This window comes from Panthera onca, unplaced genomic scaffold, assembly GCF_046562875.1.
Source record: "Panthera onca isolate mPanOnc1 unplaced genomic scaffold, mPanOnc1 haplotype 2 h2.h2tg000212l_path, whole genome shotgun sequence".
Classification (NCBI taxonomy): domain Eukaryota; kingdom Metazoa; phylum Chordata; class Mammalia; order Carnivora; family Felidae; genus Panthera; species Panthera onca.
The window spans coordinates 92608-109487 of NW_027675841.1; the positions used below are offsets into that span (position 1 = coordinate 92608).

The 16880-nt window shown below is 37.2% G+C and overlaps 1 protein-coding gene across 1 annotated transcript in view; it reads right to left on the reverse strand.

Moving 5' to 3' along the window:
* Positions 1-16880, reverse strand: part of LOC145715225 (clathrin heavy chain 2-like) — a 102650-nt gene that overhangs the window by 78188 nt on the left and 7582 nt on the right. The window contains exons 2-3 of the mRNA XM_081794918.1: positions 13439-13646; positions 677-945 (exon numbers count right to left, since the gene is read on the reverse strand). Of these exons, the coding sequence (XP_081651044.1) occupies positions 677-945; positions 13439-13646 (477 nt within the window). The remainder of the gene's footprint in view (positions 1-676; positions 946-13438; positions 13647-16880) is intronic.

The following is a 16880-nucleotide window of genomic DNA, read 5'->3' on the forward strand; positions in this document are numbered from 1 at the left end:
CCATGCCTTTGCACACAGTTTCCTTCTCAAGTGCACTTTTATAGCCGGCAAAATGCAGCTTAGAGGCCCCCTCTGTTATGAGCTCTTTCTGACTTAAGGTATTCTCTTACAGCTCCCACAGCACTTTCTTCGAATGTCTGACAGTTCTCTAAGTGCTAGAATTCCACATTTATACTTTCCCCACTAGGCTAAGGAAGACCATTCAATGGCTAGAATTAGCTAATAAAGATCTAAGACCAACATCCTATAGTATCAAGTATCTGGTAACTGAATTAGCCCCCAGGAATGAAAAAAGGAAGCACAGCAGAAAGTTACTGCTTTCATTATAAAAGTATACGAATTAGTAACATTCCATTAAAGCCCTAAAAAAGCCCCAAAACTACTTCCCATAAACCTATAAATTCCAAGTGCCTCTACCAAATTCCTCAACAATTCACTTCTCAAAACTGTGCCAGAAATAGTTTATAGAATGAATATCAGTAACCCAATGGAATACAGTATAGTTAATGGGCCAAAGTTAAATTACAATTCTTATATGACCCAAAGTTTGGATTTCTTGTTAATTTCTAATTCTTTTAGGCTGGGACCTATTTCTTCTGCCTCACACCTATACCAATTTTAATATTACACCTTTACACTCCATCAGACCAGTCCCTGAAGGCAGCCAAAAGCTTACCTGAGCTGAGATGCCAATGAGGAGCAGCCACTTCTGATACTCATCAGTCCGGTAGTGGATCATCTGGCACCCTGCCAGACTGGCATGTCTATCAAACATCTTCACAGGCTGAGAGTCACCTTCCATGCTCCAGTGGTAGACTGTTGTCTCAGTCACAAGGGCAACAGTATTCACAGAGACCCATTTCCAGAAAATCACCTCTTCTGCCATGGTATGAGACTTCATTTTACTCTTCATTTCAATATTAAAGATTTGAAGTGTCTTTCCAGCTAGTATTTGATGTGATGGAGATTAGAGAAGGATAAATTGAAAATTTGAAAGACAAATTCTTACACTCTTATTTATTTATTAATTTATTTTTATTTAAAGTTTATTTTACTTATTTTGAGAGAGAGAGAGAGAGAGAGAGAGAGAGCGAGCACAGGAGGGGCAGAGAGAGAAGGAGGGAAAGCAAACCCCAAGCACTATAAGCATGGAGCCAGATATGGGGCTCAAACCCATGAACAGTGAGATCATGACCTGAGCTGAAACCAAGAGTTGGACGCTGAACCAAGTGAGCCACCCAGGAGCCCCCATATTCTTATACTCTTAATTCTGAATCCTTTTAATATTATTTTAAGTTGTAAAACTTATAGCTAATCTGATTAAGAGGGGAAAGAAAGTTGCCTGAGTAGTAATTAACCACACCTTGATGTCTCAATATTGAGAAGAGCCTCCTTCAGAAGAATGTAAAAGTGTGTAAATGTATAATATATGAATAACAATCATAAATCAGTGCTTTTGTTTTTTATTTTTAATGTTTATTTATATTTGAGAGAGAGAGAGGCAAAGCGCAAGTGGGGACGGGGCAGAGAGAGAGGGAGACAGACTCTGAAGCAGGCTCCAGGCTCCGAGCTGTCAGCACATAGCCCAATGCAAGGCTTAAACTCAAAAGCCATGAGATCATAACCTGAACCAAAGTCAGACAACTCACTGAGCCACCCAAGGTGCCCCAGAAATTAGTTCTTTTGAAGCAACTATCAAGCGAATCAGTTTTAAATTGATTTTTTCTAGTTTTAAAATATTTTTCAGGATAAGGCAACAACAATAAGACAATCTTTCTTTGGCATCTCCAACTTTCAGGAAAGAATACTATCATCCCTTCAAATTAAACAACTTGTCCACATAACAGGGTCATTTAATCTTAAATTCTAGACCAGTGCTGTTAAATAGAATTTTCTACAATGTTGGAAATGTTCTGTACCAGCACTATCCAGTACAGAAGACACTAGCTACATGTGGCTATTAGGCATTTGAAATGTGTCTGGTAAGACACATTTAAGGAAAATGAATTTTTACTTTCATTTAACTTTAATTAATTTAAATTTAAACCACCTCATGTGGGTAGCACCCTAGCTAGAACTAGGTTCTAGACAACATGCTTTAGTATCCATCCTCTGGTAAGAGATTCATATTGTTTCCACCTCTGATAAAAAGCGCAGTTTTGATCTTTGTATCTATGCAAAACTTAGAACTAACATGAAATACTCCTTCCCCCCAAATTAGGACCAATGCAAAGATTATTTGACCGCTTTTTTTGGCACTGTACAGGATATCCTAGCTAATGCAATAAGGCAAGAAAAGTAAAAGGCATAAAAACAAAAAAAAAAGAAGTAAAACTGCCTTCATTCACAGACAACATAACTGTTTACAAAGAAAATCCTAAGGAATCTACCAATCTACAAAGCATTATCAGCACTACTAGGTGAATATAACAATACTGCAGGATATGAGGTCAATATACAAAAATACCAACAGAATTTCTGGATGCCAGCAGCAAACAATTTGGAAATAAAATTTTATTTTATTTATTTTTATTTTTTTTAATTTTTTTTTCAACGTTTTTTATTTATTTTTGGGACAGAGAGAGACAGAGCATGAATGGGGGAGGGGCAGAGAGAGAGGGAGACACAGAATCGGAAACAGGCTCCAGGCTCCGAGCCATCAGCCCAGAGCCTGATGCGGGGCTCGAACTCACGGACCGCGAGATCGTGACCTGGCTGAAGTCGGACACTTAACCGACTGCGCCACCCAGGCGCCCCGGAAATAAAATTTTAAACAGAACTGTAGTATCACTAAAAAGGAAAAAAAAAAAAAATCCCTCTCAATCAAGAATCCTATATCCAGAAAAACTGTCCTTCAAATATGAGGAAGAAATTAAAACATTCCAAGATAAACAAAAGCTAAGGGAGTCAGGTACCACTAGCACTCTTATAAGAAACGCTAAAGGGATTCCTGCAGGTTGAAAGGACATTAGATAGTAACTCAAAGCCATCTGAAGAAATAAAGATCTCAATAAAGGTAAATACATGGGTAATTATAAAAGCTAGTATTATTGTAACTTTGGTTTGTAACTCCATCTTTTGTTTTCAACATGATTTAATAGACTCCAATATTAAAAAATCAATGAGTAGTCTAAAAACTAGTATTATTGTACTAGTCTGTAACTATACTTTTTGTTTTCTACATAACTCAAGAGATGAATGCATAAAAAATAATAATTAGTTTATGTTTTTGGATACACAATGTATAAAGATGTAATTCTGCGACAATAAAAGAAGTGGGAATGGAGATGTAAAGGAACAGAGTTTTTGTATGTTATCAATAGATACAAACAGAGAGGGAGGGAGGCAAACCATAAGAGACTCTTGAACACAGAGAACAAACTGAGGGTAGATGGGGGGGGGGTGGAGGAGAGGGGAAAAGGGTGATGGGCATTGAGGAGGGCACTTGTTGGGAGGAGCACTGGGTGTTGTATGTAAGTGATGAACCATGGGAATCTACCCCAAAAATCAAGAGCACACTTTACACACTGTAGGTTAGCCTATTCGACAATAAATTATATTAAAAAGATAAAAAATAAAAGTTTTGCATAAAAAATGTTAAGCCAGTATAATTTCAAATTAGATTGTTATAACTTCAGAATGTTAAATATAGTCTCCATAGCAAACACAAAGAAAATAGCTGTAGAATATACACAAAAGAAACAAGAAAGGAGTTTAAATGTTTTCACACAAAACAAAAACAAAAACAAAAAAACACCAAGTAAACATAAGGAAAAGATAGTAATGTAAGAAATGAAGGACAAAAAAGCCATAGAGTATGTAGAAAACAAATAGTAAAATGACAGAAGTCCTTCATCAGTACACATTAAATGTAAATGGATTAAACTCTCCAATCAAAAGACATAGACTGACAAAACAGATACAAAAACGTGATCCAACTATATGCTATCTAGCAAGACTCATTTTAGATCCAAAGACACAAAGAGGTCAAAAGTGAAAGGATGAAAAAAGATACTCCATGAAAATTGAAAGAGAGCAGGGTGGTTAATTTCAGACAAAATAAACTTTAAATAAAAAAAATTGCAAACAAAGAAACACATCATGCTAAGTGAAATAACCCAGTCAAAAAAAGACAAATATTGTATGATTCTACATATATTAGGTATCTAGAGTAGTCAAAATTGTAGAGACAGAAAGTATAATGGTATATGCCAGGGACTGAGAGAGGAAGTTCCTCATTCCTTCCTCTCCCAGTTATTGTTTAATGGGTCCAGAGTTTCAGTTTTGCAAAAGGAAAATAGTTCTGAGGTGGATGGTAGTGATGGGTATACAACAATATGAATGTGCTTACACTAAAAAATGGTTAATATAATAAATTTCATTATATGTATCTAGCCACAATTTTTAAATATTGAAAAAAAAAGTTGGAGATTTCAATACCCCACTCTCAATAATTAGACAACTAAACAGAAAAATATATTTGAATACTGCTGTCCAATTCAACCTGACATCTTTAGAACACATCACCCAACAAGAAAATATGTTCTTTCCAAGTATACCTGGAACATATTTGAGGACAGATCATATGCTGGCTATAAAAAAGTCTTAAGAAATTTTAAAACTTGAAATCATATAAAATAAATTATCTGATTATAATAGAATTATTAGAAATCAATAATAAAAAAAAGTGTGGGATATTTCCAAATTCTGGAAATTCAACAACACACATGTAAATAACCCTTAGGGCAAATATACTGTTTTAAATGTCAAGATCTTAAAAGAAGACCTCAGCAGCTCCTGGCTAGCTCAGCATGCAACTCTTAATCTCAGGGTTGTGAGTTTGAGCTTCATGTTGGGTGTACAGATACAGTACTTAAATAAATACTTTTTAAAAATGTACTTACAAAAGAAGATCTCAAATCAAGTAAGTTTCCACCTTAATAAACTACAGAAAGAGCCAACAAAACCCAAAGGAACAAAAATACAGAGATTAAGAGTAGAGCAAAAATCAAGGAAAAATAACAGGAAAGTAATACAGAAAAATCAATAAAACAAAAAGTTGGCTTTTCACAACAATCAAGAAAACTGACAAACCTCAGACTGATCAAGAAAAAAAGACAAACCCAAATTACCAAAATCAGGAATAAAAGAGAGGACACCATTGGTGATCTTGAAGAAATTAAAAGGATTACAAGAAGAGTATGAACAATTTTATGCCAACACATTAGAAGACTTAGATGACTTGTATATAAATTCCTAGTAAGATAAATTACCAAAACTGACACAAGGAAGAAAATCTGAACAGATTTACAACAAGTGAAGAAGTTGAGTTCTTAGTTTAAAATTATCTCACAAAGAAAAACACAAACTCAGAAGCCTTTAACTGTTAAGGTTTATCAAATATTCAAAGATAATAGAAATAAGAAGTCTCTCACAAACTCAGAAAGCAGAAGAGGGACCACTTCCCACGTCATTCTGTAAGGGAATACTAACCAAAGACAAAGTCATCACGAGAAACCACAGACACTTATCACAAAAATGGAAGAGTCCTTAAAATATGAGTGAACCAAATCTAGCTATACATAAAAACAATTATACCCGATTACCAAGAGGGATTCGTTCTAGGAATGCAAGGTTGGTTTGTCAATTCACATAATATATTACACTCTAAGGGCCCAAAACCATATGATCATCTCAACAGATGCATCAAATGCATTTGAAAAAGTCAACCCCTTCTCATGATAGAAGCTCTAAACAAAATAAAAATATAAGGGAACTTCTTCAACTTAAAAAAGGGTTCATCTATCCAAAACCTACCGCTAACATCATATTCAATGATGAAAGACTAAATTATTTCCCCAATTTCAGAAATAAGTCAAGGATGTCTGTTCTTGCCACTTCTTTTTTTATTTTTATTTTGACAGAGAGAAAGAGAGAAAGAGAGAAAGAGAGAAAGAGAGAAAGAGAGAGAGAGAGAGAGAGAGAGAGAGACGGAGGGAGGGAGGGAGGGAGGACAAGAATGCACACACACAGGGTAGGGGCAGAGAGAGAGGGAAAGAGAAAATCCCAAGCAGACTCCTTGCTGGCAGCACAGAGCACAACGTGGGGCTTGATCTCACCACCACAAGATCATGACCTGAGCCCATATCAAGAGTCAGACACTCAACCTCTGAGCCACCCAGGCACTCATGTTCTTGCCACTTCTATTCTGCCAATGCAATGTTGAAATAAACTGAATAGAATCCAGATGAGAAAGGAAGATGTAAAACTGTCTATATGCAGATAACCATGATGTGGTATATCAAAAATCTGAAGAAACACACTAAAAACTCTAAGAATAAAGAAGTTTAGCAATTGTACAGAATACAGATGTGTATATAAAAATCAGTTATCAAAATGGGTGAAGGGGAATAGAAGATACAGACTTCCAGCTATGGAAGATATAAGTCCCAGGGATAAAAGGTACAGCATAGGGAATACAGTCAATGATATAATAGCACCGTATGGTAACAGGTGGTAGCTATACTTGTGGTGAGCACAACATAATGTACAGACTTGTGGAATCACACTAAGTTATACACTTGAAACTAATGTAATGTGTATCAACTATGTGTATCATACTATATCAGGATTTGTACACCAAAAGTGTAAAACAGGAACATCTGGGTGGCTCAGTCAGTTAAGTGTTCAACTCTTGATTTCGGCTCAAGTCATGATCTCAGAATTGTGAGATAGAGCCCCATGGCTGAGCATGGAGCCTGCTTAGGATTCTCTCTCTCTCTTCTCTCTGCCCCTCCCCTGTGTCCTCTCTCACTCTCTCTCTAAAATAAAATAAAAATTCGGGGCACCTGGGTAGCTCAGTCAGTTGGGTGTCTGACTTCAGCCCAGGTCATGATCTCACAGTTCATGAGTTTGAGCTCCACATCGGGCTCCGTGCTGGCAGAGCCTGGAGCCTGCTTCAGATTCTGTGTCTCCCTCTCCCTCTCTCTCTCTCTCTCTCTCTCTGCCCCTACCCCTGCTCATGCTCTGTCTCTTTCTCTCTCAAAAATAAATAAATGTTAAAAAAATGTTTTTAAATAAAATAAAAATTAAAAAAAAAAGAAAGTGTAAAACATCATTGACTGAGTATCTAAATAAACAGACATTCCATGTTAAATGACTAGAGAACTCAATATTGTCAGATGGCAATTCTTGCCAAATTGATTAATAAATTCAATGCAATCCCTATCAAAATCCTATCAGGCTATTTGTAGAAACTGATCCTACAACTTAAGTGGAAATTAAAAGGACCTAGTTTCATAGTTTCAAAAACTATTTTGAAAAATATGAAGTTGGAATACCAACACTACCTCATTTCAAACTTACTACAAAGCCATAGGGGCACCTGGGTGGCTCAGTTGAGCATCCGGACTTTGGCTAGGCTCATGATTTCGCGGTTCATGAGTTCAAGCCCCACACTGGGCTTGCTGCTGTCAGCACAGAGCCAGCTTCAGATCCTCTGTTCCCCTCTCCCTCTGCCCCTTCCCTGCTTGTGCTCTCTCTCAAAGATAAATACACATAAAAAAAAAAAAACTTACTATAAAACCATAGTAATCAAGTATTTGGCACAAGGTTGGGCATATGGATCAATGAAATAGAACTGAGTCCAGAAATAGGTCTTTCTATTTATATGGTTAACTGATTTTTACCAAAGTTGCCTAGATAATTCAATGGGGAAGAAGAGTCTTTTCAACAAATGGTGCTGGGACAACTGAATGCCCTTACTCCACCGAAAAAAGAAAAAGAAAAGGAAAAAACAGAAAGAAAGAAGAAAGAAGAAGAAAGAAGAGGAGGAAATGAAGAAAAACCTAACATTCTTATCTCATGCCATACACAAAAAGTAACTTAAATCAGACTATGGACCTACATGTAAGCGTTAAAACCATAAAACCATTAGAAGAAAATATAGAAAATCATCATGACTTTGCACTCCTAGGGTAAGCATTCCTGGGTAAGACTCCAAAATCAAGATCCATTAAAGAAAAAAAGTGGTAATCCGGACTTTATCAAAAATAAAAAATGTTTTCTTCAAAAGATATATTAGGAAAATAAAAAGAAGAGCTACAAATTAGGAGAAAATATATGCAGATCACACAGTTGATAAATGATTTATAACCAGAATATACAAAGCACTCTTAAAATTCAATAATAAGACAAATAAGCCTATTAAGAAATGGGCAGGGCCACCTGGATGACTTAGCCAGTTTAAACATTCCACTCTTGATTTGGGTGAGCCCAATAAGTGAGTCATGATCTCACAGTTGGTGAGAATGAGTCCCGAGTTGGTCTCTATGCTGACAGAGCAGAACCTTCTTGGAATTCTCTCTCTCCCTCTCTTTCTCTCTGCCCCTCCCTCGCTTGTGCTCACATTGTCTCTCTAAATAAGTAAACAAACTTAAAAAAAAACCTTTAAAAAATGGGCAAAAGATTTGAAGACATTTCTCTAACAAGATACATGAATGGCAAAAAAAAAAAAAAAAAAAGACATATAAATGACAAATAACAACATGAAAAGAAAAGACACTTAATATCATTAGGCATTACAGAAATGCAAATTAAAACCACCATGAGGTATCCATAGGTAGCCTCTGGAATTACTTTAATAAAAAAGACAATATCAAGTGTTGCATACATGTTACAAAAACTAGACTCCTCATACACTGTTGGCAGAAATGTAAAATGGTACAGTCACTCTAGAAAACAGTTTGGTAGTGCCTTAAAGAACTAAAAAAATTTACTGTATGATCCAGCAATTCTACTCCTAGGTATTTACCCAAGAAAAATGGAAATATACATCTACAAAGACTTGTAGGAAAGTGTTCACAGCAGCAATATTCTTAATGGCCAAAAACTAGCACCAATTCAAATGTCCCTAAACGGATAAATGAATAAACAAAATGCGATATATCCATGGAATAATAAAGTTGGAATTTTACTCAACCATAAAAATGAACTAACTACTGATACAAGTTACAATGTAGATGAACCTGAAACATACTATGCTAATTGAAGGAAGCCAGATGTAAAAGATTGTATATTGTATGATTCCTTTATTTGTAATGTCCAGAAATGGCAACTCCACAGAGTCAGAAAACAGATCAGTAGCTGCCTAGGGCTAAAGGTAGAAGTGAAGAATGACTGCAGACAGGAACAAAGGAACTTTTTGGGATAGCAGAAATTTTCTAAAACCAGAGCATGGTGATAGTTCCACAACTCAATAAATTTTTTAACACTGACTTTTATTTTTTATTTATTTCTAACTTTTATTTATTTATTTGAGAGAGAGAGAACGTGTGCAGGCACTTGGGAGAAAGGCAGAGAGAGACGGAGAGAGAGAATCTTAAACAGACTCCATGCTCAGTGCAGAGCCCAACTCAGGGCTTGATCTCACAACCATGAGATTATGACCTGAGCTGAAATCAAAAGTCGGGCGCTTAACCAATTGAGCCGCCCAGGCACCCTGACAACTCAATAAATCTACTAAAAGTCACTGAACTGTACACTTATAATAAATGAATTTCCTGGCATGTAAATTATACCTGAAAAAAATGGTTAAGAAAGAAAAAAGTGACTGGATTAGAAGTTCAACTATAGGATAGAGGTACCTTTTAGTTTCAAATAGCCGGGGATCATATAAGAAATTTCCTCTAATTCAAAAACTTGTCAAGTTGTCACTAGACTGGTTAAAAAGGACTTGTTTTACATGAGGTACAAAATATTTAGTGACACAAAAAGAATTAAAAAAAAAATAAAAGGGACCAACCTCCTTTGGGAATGAATCCTCTGTCAGATTCCAATTGTCAGGGTGAAGAATGTGCTACCGCAAGGGGGTACCATCCCACCACCTCTCCCCTCCCGACCTGGGTCAAGTGCTAACTGCTAGGCTGGCACTGTATAGCCTATACTCAATCTACCTCTAAAAATTAAGGGGAAAAGGTAGAGTTTGTAAAAAGAAACACAAATGACTACTCAAAGTGCTATGTTTCATAATAACAGTAAGAAATATACTCGGGCCAATAATGCAAGTAGTCAGGAAACTTCTTTATAGGGGCATACAAGATCTCTGTCACATATTTGTCTGTTTTTACAACTTTTTAAAAATATATAAACCATTCTTAGCTTGGGGCTGTACAAAAACAACAGGTTACCTATCCCTCACTTAGAGTGTTAATGTTTCATTAAGATGATGAGCAACAGATGAGGAATTCTACCCCCATTTCCTGTCAAGGGTAAAAATGTATCTCTGGTTTTAAAATATTCACTACAAAAGCATCAGTAGAGACAGTCTGAAGAAAGTGTGGGTAAGTGAATCTGCTCCAGGCTTCTCCAGAAGGATGGGCAGTGGCATGGGCTGAGGACCTCAGGAGCTCTCAGCCAGATAAAAGGACAGACTGCAAAGGCAGACCTTTTTATTTTTTTTTAACGTTTATTTTTGAGACAGAGAGAGACAGAGCATGAATGGGGGAGGGGCAGAGAGAGAGGGAGACACAGAATCGGGAGCAGGCTCCAGGCTCTGAGCTATCAGCCCAGAGCCCGACGCGAGGCTCGAACTCGCGGACCGCAAGATCGTGACCTGAGCTGAAGTCGGACACTTAACCGACTGAGCCACCCAGGTGCCCCAAGGCAGACCTTTTTAAAAAAGAGGTACATCTCATGAAGAGCCCTTTTCCTATCACAAGACTTCACCAGCCAAAATGGGTAGTCTGTGAGATTTAAGACCAGGACCCTTGACTTCACTTTCATGCTTTCACACTGGCACCTATGGAACTAAGTCATGTGAAACAATAAAATTATAATTAAATTAAATTAAATTAAATTTTAAATTTAATTAAATTAAATTTAATTTTTAAATTTAATTTAATTAAATTTAGCCATTGTACAAATATCTTTTTTTTTTTTTTTAAGACACTTTTGCTTATTTTGGTCTAGGGTCTTTGAAACACACCACCAACACTTGCCAAAAATTTGTACTACAAGGGTCCAAGGTTATCCTAACAGCCACAAGATTGTAATAAAAACAGAATAAATACTTAAAATTATATAACTTTGGTTCCACAGCTCACACTTCCTCATGCAAAAGAAAATAGCAGTCAACTGCCATAGATGAAGCAATTCATATGAACACTGAGAATGAGAAAAAAAAAAAAGAGCAGCGCCTGCCATCAGGAAGCTGGCCAGACCTCACAGTCAAACCATACTGCTCTCCTAGTGGACATAAACCATCTCAGAGGACACCAACCTCAGACAAGTCCCTCTGAGACCATGATAAAGTGAGACAAAGCAAGGCTGCTTCAGAATCTTATCTAAGTACAGACAAAAACAAGGTAACTGGGAAACCCACAAAATACCAAACAGCCATTCTCTTGGCTGAAATGCATGACTGCTACTTCTTTAACCAATTCCAGCTTTATCCTCACTCTAGTCTGCCCTTCCCCTATAGGTAAGATTTACTGAGACACCTAATCATAAAATTACCCCCACTTTCTAACAGCATCCAATCTTTCTTTTTTTAATGTTTATTTTTGAGAGAGAGAGAGAGAGAGAGAGAGAGAGAATGGGGGAAGGGCAGAGAGAGGGAGACACAGAATCTGAAGCAGGCTTCAGGCTCTGAGTTATCACTACAGAGCCCAATTCGGGACTCAAACTCACGAACCATGAGATCATGACCTGAGCTGAAGTCAGACATTTAACTGACTGAGCCACCTAGGTGACCCTAACAACATCCAATCTATAGCAAACTCCTGTTTCCTTAGACCATCCCCCAAATCACCCAACTGAAGCCCAAATCCTACAAAAGTTTCTTTCTAACACTCTCTATTAATACTGTGACACCTCCCAGCTCCCCATGGTGTGATTTCTCTCTCACTTAAACAAGTAGTAAACCCAACTTGTTCAACTTCGGGTGTGTTGCCACTTCGGTTGGAGGGATTGAGAGCATGTAAATACCGAGTTCTCTCCACTCTCCTACCACACTCCAACAACTCCCTCTAGGAGATCCACAGTGCACACCGGTATAGAGAATCATATTAGAGGACCAGGAAGACTAAATTGCTGGTTGTCTCTCAGACCCGCTTAGTATACCAAACAGCAAACACCACAACAGATAAGGTCTCTCAAAAGTATTGCAAAATAGGGGTACCTGGCTGGCTCAATTGGTAGAACATGTGACTCTCAATCTCAAGAGTCATGAGTTCAAGCCTGACATTAGGCATGGAGCCTACTTTTAAAAAATTAGTTAACTAAAAAAAAAAAAAAAAGTACTGCAAAACAGAAAATGCAGAAGAACCAAAACAATCATGAAGAATCCATAGGGGTGCCTGGGTAGCTCAGTCTGTTAAGCATCCGACTCCTGATTTTGACTCAGGTTATGATGCCACAGTTCAGGGATCAAGCCCCACATTGGGCTCTGCTTGGAATTCTTTCTCTCCATCTCTCTCTGTCCCTCCACCAGGGGCACTCTTGCTCTCTCTCTCCAAATAAATAAACTTTTTAAAAATAAATAAATAAATAAATAAATCCATAAAAGTTAGCAATTTCTTCAATTAAAATTAGTTTACATCTTTTACACTACATGTTCAAAAAAATACTTTGATGAGAAATAGAGTTGACAGAAAAAAAGTCATCTGAATAAAAAAATTTAGCTATTTTTTTTAAATAGAAAGGTTATAACTCCCATATGTCCATTTACTTACTGAAAGGACAAAGTAGACCCTATTTCTGTAACAAAACAGAAGCACAGGCAAAGCTAATATTTGGCATTCACAAATTTTAGCTCCAGAAAGAGTTTTCACTTTTCAAGGTAAGTGATAATACATTTTGCATTAAATATTAACAAGTCCACTATATACATAATCCTTTCAATTTCCCAAATCATAGATTCTATATTCTCAAAGTAACTAGAAGATTTCAAGCATCCAACATCCCCCTGAGTTCAGGGGAAGTAAAATTCTATTTATCAACAACTATACTGTCCTCAATGTGTTTCACAAGAGAAGCAGTACCTTGGCATACTCTAGGATCCCTGGAGCGCCACTGTAAAGCAGCCCATTATGAGGTCAAGGGCACCACATAGCCCAACTGGTAAACATGTGCAGAGTAGTGTTGGCCTTTCCAGATGTAGCAGCCATGAGGATGAGACACTGGGCATGCACTCCCTCATGTATGTAGCAGTATGCATGATGTCACAAAAAGCCCAGGTGCTCATGGGCCTCTCATTAAATAAGGTATGCAAAACAGCCTTGGCTAAAACTTTTGTAATTAAGTTTAGTATTATCGATAATTAAGTTTAGTATTATCGATGACACTTGGCTGTAAATTTATTGACAGCCGTCTGATATGTAAGGTAACAAATCAGGTAAAGTGAGGTAAAATTCCTTTCTGAAAATACTATCAGGCTTACCTTTCAAAGCTATCACCTTAGAGGCTGGATTCATGATGGCACTTTCTGCAGAGATGGGCCGTCTGATTGGTGCCATTGGATCACTCATGTCAACAATCACTACCTGTGCCTGCTCACCAACCTTTTCTCGGACACATATAAACTTATCAGATTCCATGGTCAGTGTGCTGAATCCAATGTTGGCTGGATTAATTCCCAGGTTTTGGAGCTAAAGAGAAAAAGAAAACATTTGATTAAAATTAAGTTTTTCCTCTCTGAAACACAGTATATCTAGTCCATTATTTAGCAAAGTCTAATAGAAGGAAGAAAAGTAAAACAAGAGTTTAGAAAAAACTTGGGGGCACCTGGGTGGCTCAGTCTGCTGAGTGTCCAATTCTTGGTTTCCGCTCAGGTCATGATCTCATGGTTCATGAGTTTGAGCTCTGTGTTAGGTTCTGCGCTGACACCACAGAGTCTGCTTGGGATTTTCTCTCTCCCTCTCTTTCTCTGCCCCTCCCTTGTGCTCACTCTCTCTCTCTCTCAAAATAAATAAACTTTTTAAGGAAAAGGAGTTTAGAAAAAACTTGTCATTAAATAACTGAGGCAAACATTGACTTGTATTTCTATACCTTTAATAGGTACAGGCAATGCATCAACAGGAGGCTGTGAGTCAAATCTCAAGGGGCTTATAATCATACAGACTGATGAAAACACACAAGAATAAGGATAATGCCAGGAAGAGGGAAGGATGCCTTGAGCAATACAGACAGGTAGACATCAGCTGGGAGGGGGTGGAGGAGCCCACAAAGAATAACTCACAGATAAACCCACAGTTGAGGAGAGCCTCAGCAAGAAGGTGGTCTTGGAGAGGTGAAGGCAGGGGAAAAGAGGGGAAAGGAAGAAGACAAAAACCAGTTTCTCCAAAAGCAAACAGTAACAAAGATCTAGCCAAGAGTTTTTCTTTTCCTTAAAGCAACCCCACATATCATATTTGATTTAATTTCTCAGTCAGTTTAAATATTTCTTGGCATGTCCAAGGAAAAGTCAACAGGTCTGGTACATCTTTGGAGGTAGATGGATTGCTTGACCTTGTGTAAAACTTAAATCAGGCACCTTTCTTCAAAGGTCACTTTATACATAGTGCTTGGTTTAAATAAGAACCAAGTTTATTAATGAGATAAACTTCAATGAAAAACCCTGGGAAAACACACACTCAAGAGAACCATGCTTATATCTATAAAATTCCCCTGCCCCAATTTACCTTACAAGGCACCTTTGTTTCTAAACATTTTTCTGCTCAACCCAAACCTTACTGCTATTGACTAGACTCTTAGTTACCCTGTGTGATCTTGTATAAAAGTTTATGCTAGCAACAAAGATTGGGAACCACTTGTTAAAAATAATGATCAGTCTTTAGAAGAAGCACAAATAAGGCTATTCATACTGCCAGTATAATTCTTTATTCTACATTTTATTCCCCAATGAACTCCTTAAAAGCAAGGATTATATCTTATTTGTCTCTTGTGGTACAGATTCTAGCACATATTTAATATTCCAGCTGCTGAGCAGGCTGCAGGACAACAGGTCACCTTATCTGACCTTTCTGCTAACCCAGGAGGGAAGTATGCTATGCACAACTTACACTAGTACAACACAAGACTTTTAGGTTAAGAAATCTTCCCAAAGCCACACTGCTGATTAATGATGGAGACAGGTGTGAATAAAGCTTGTATTCTAAACCACAATACTGTCTTGTTTGAAATTCACATTTTATTTTCACACATCTGAAGCAGGAGCTTAATGTAGTAAATGCAGTAGTATAGTGAATCAAAGTTGAGACTTTCTCACAGCAAGTAATTTTCATACATTAATTTCATGAGTACTGAACGCATGCTACCTGCTAATCACTAACTCTGAAAACAGTAAGATATATAAGATATAGTCACACCATCCAGAGCCCACAGACCATGGAGACTAACAATTATCAGTAGGTTGAACTATATGAAGTTGCTGATAGGGAGACAATGAAAAGTTCCTTTGGGGGCAGAGAGAGGGAGAGAAACAACAGGGTGAAAGAATGTTCCCAGGAGACCTACCTAGTCTTCCTTTTTTTTTTTTTTTTTAATTAAATAAGCATTATACTATATAAGCATATAGTAACATTTGGAGAGCCCCCTAACACTCAAGCACCCAACACCCAACACTGTTAAATCTTTACATTTAAAAAAAAAAAAAAAAAATCTTTACATTTCAGAGCCATACACTTAAGTGGGCCTACATTTTCTAAATTTTCACTTTATTCTTAGTTTGGGGATGTTGGGTTAATATGGCAACATTCTGATTTCAACTCCAAATATCATCAAGAATTTGTACCCAATCTCTTGAGTACAGTAAGTTCTTAAATATTAATGATTATGTCCAGTTCCTTACACAAAAGCATATACACACATTCAAGGTACTTGGAAAAGGTAAAAGTACCTCACAAAGGAAGACGCTGTTTTAACAGCTGAGAACAGTGTACCCAAAAATAAGTCAGAGGCTATTAGAACTAGAAGGAAGAAGGTGGTTCTCAACCAGGGGCAGTATCCTGCAGTCTCTGGAAACAATCAGGGGCAATCTGAATTGTACAATGACTAGAGAACACTACTAGTATTTAGTGGGCTGGGGCCAGGCATGCCAAACACAGGACAATCCCACAAAAAAGAACTTTTACATATAAAATAGCAAATACCACTGAGTTTTACTCTATATGCAGAAACAGAGTCCCAGAGAAGTGGTGTGCCCAAAGTCATGTTTTCTCATTAGTTAATAGCTACAACTAAGGACTCCTGATTCCTAGAATAATTATTCTGAAAGGCAACACAGCTACACATTTAAAACAACGTATATACAAGTTAAGCAAAAGTACACAAGATATTATTTAATAATCTTTTTCAGTTCTTAAGACCTGCAATTAAATGAATCCAAATTCAAATCTGACACTGGGGAAAACATAAAAAGAAATTACTCATCCGACAACTCTGTGGTTTCTATATTTAAGGGGCTTAGGGACAACAGTATGACTGGGAAGGCTGCAGCTGTGTTTATACAGGGCTGTTGGTGAAAACACCAACTGACCATACCAAAGAGCCAGAATGTTCAGTTGCAATAATATCCCAGGTTTTCATGTCTCTTGTCTCTGAAGATGCTAGTCCTTTCTCCTTCTGTATATGTTTCCTCAGGCTCATTCACTGCCTTATCACAGTGCCCATCAGGTGGACATTCAATAATTAATTAGTAAAGAAGTTACTAGTTTTAGGCAGTCAAGAAAATAATTTAATTTTTAAAAATAGATTTTGTATGTCAAACTTACCACAAGCTTTCTCTTAGCTTAAAGAGGGAGCCTTGTAAATGAGGACCTATGAAGAATGAGGACCTATGAAGAATGAGGACACAGAGGTCTTTTCTAGAACTATCCTAAAAT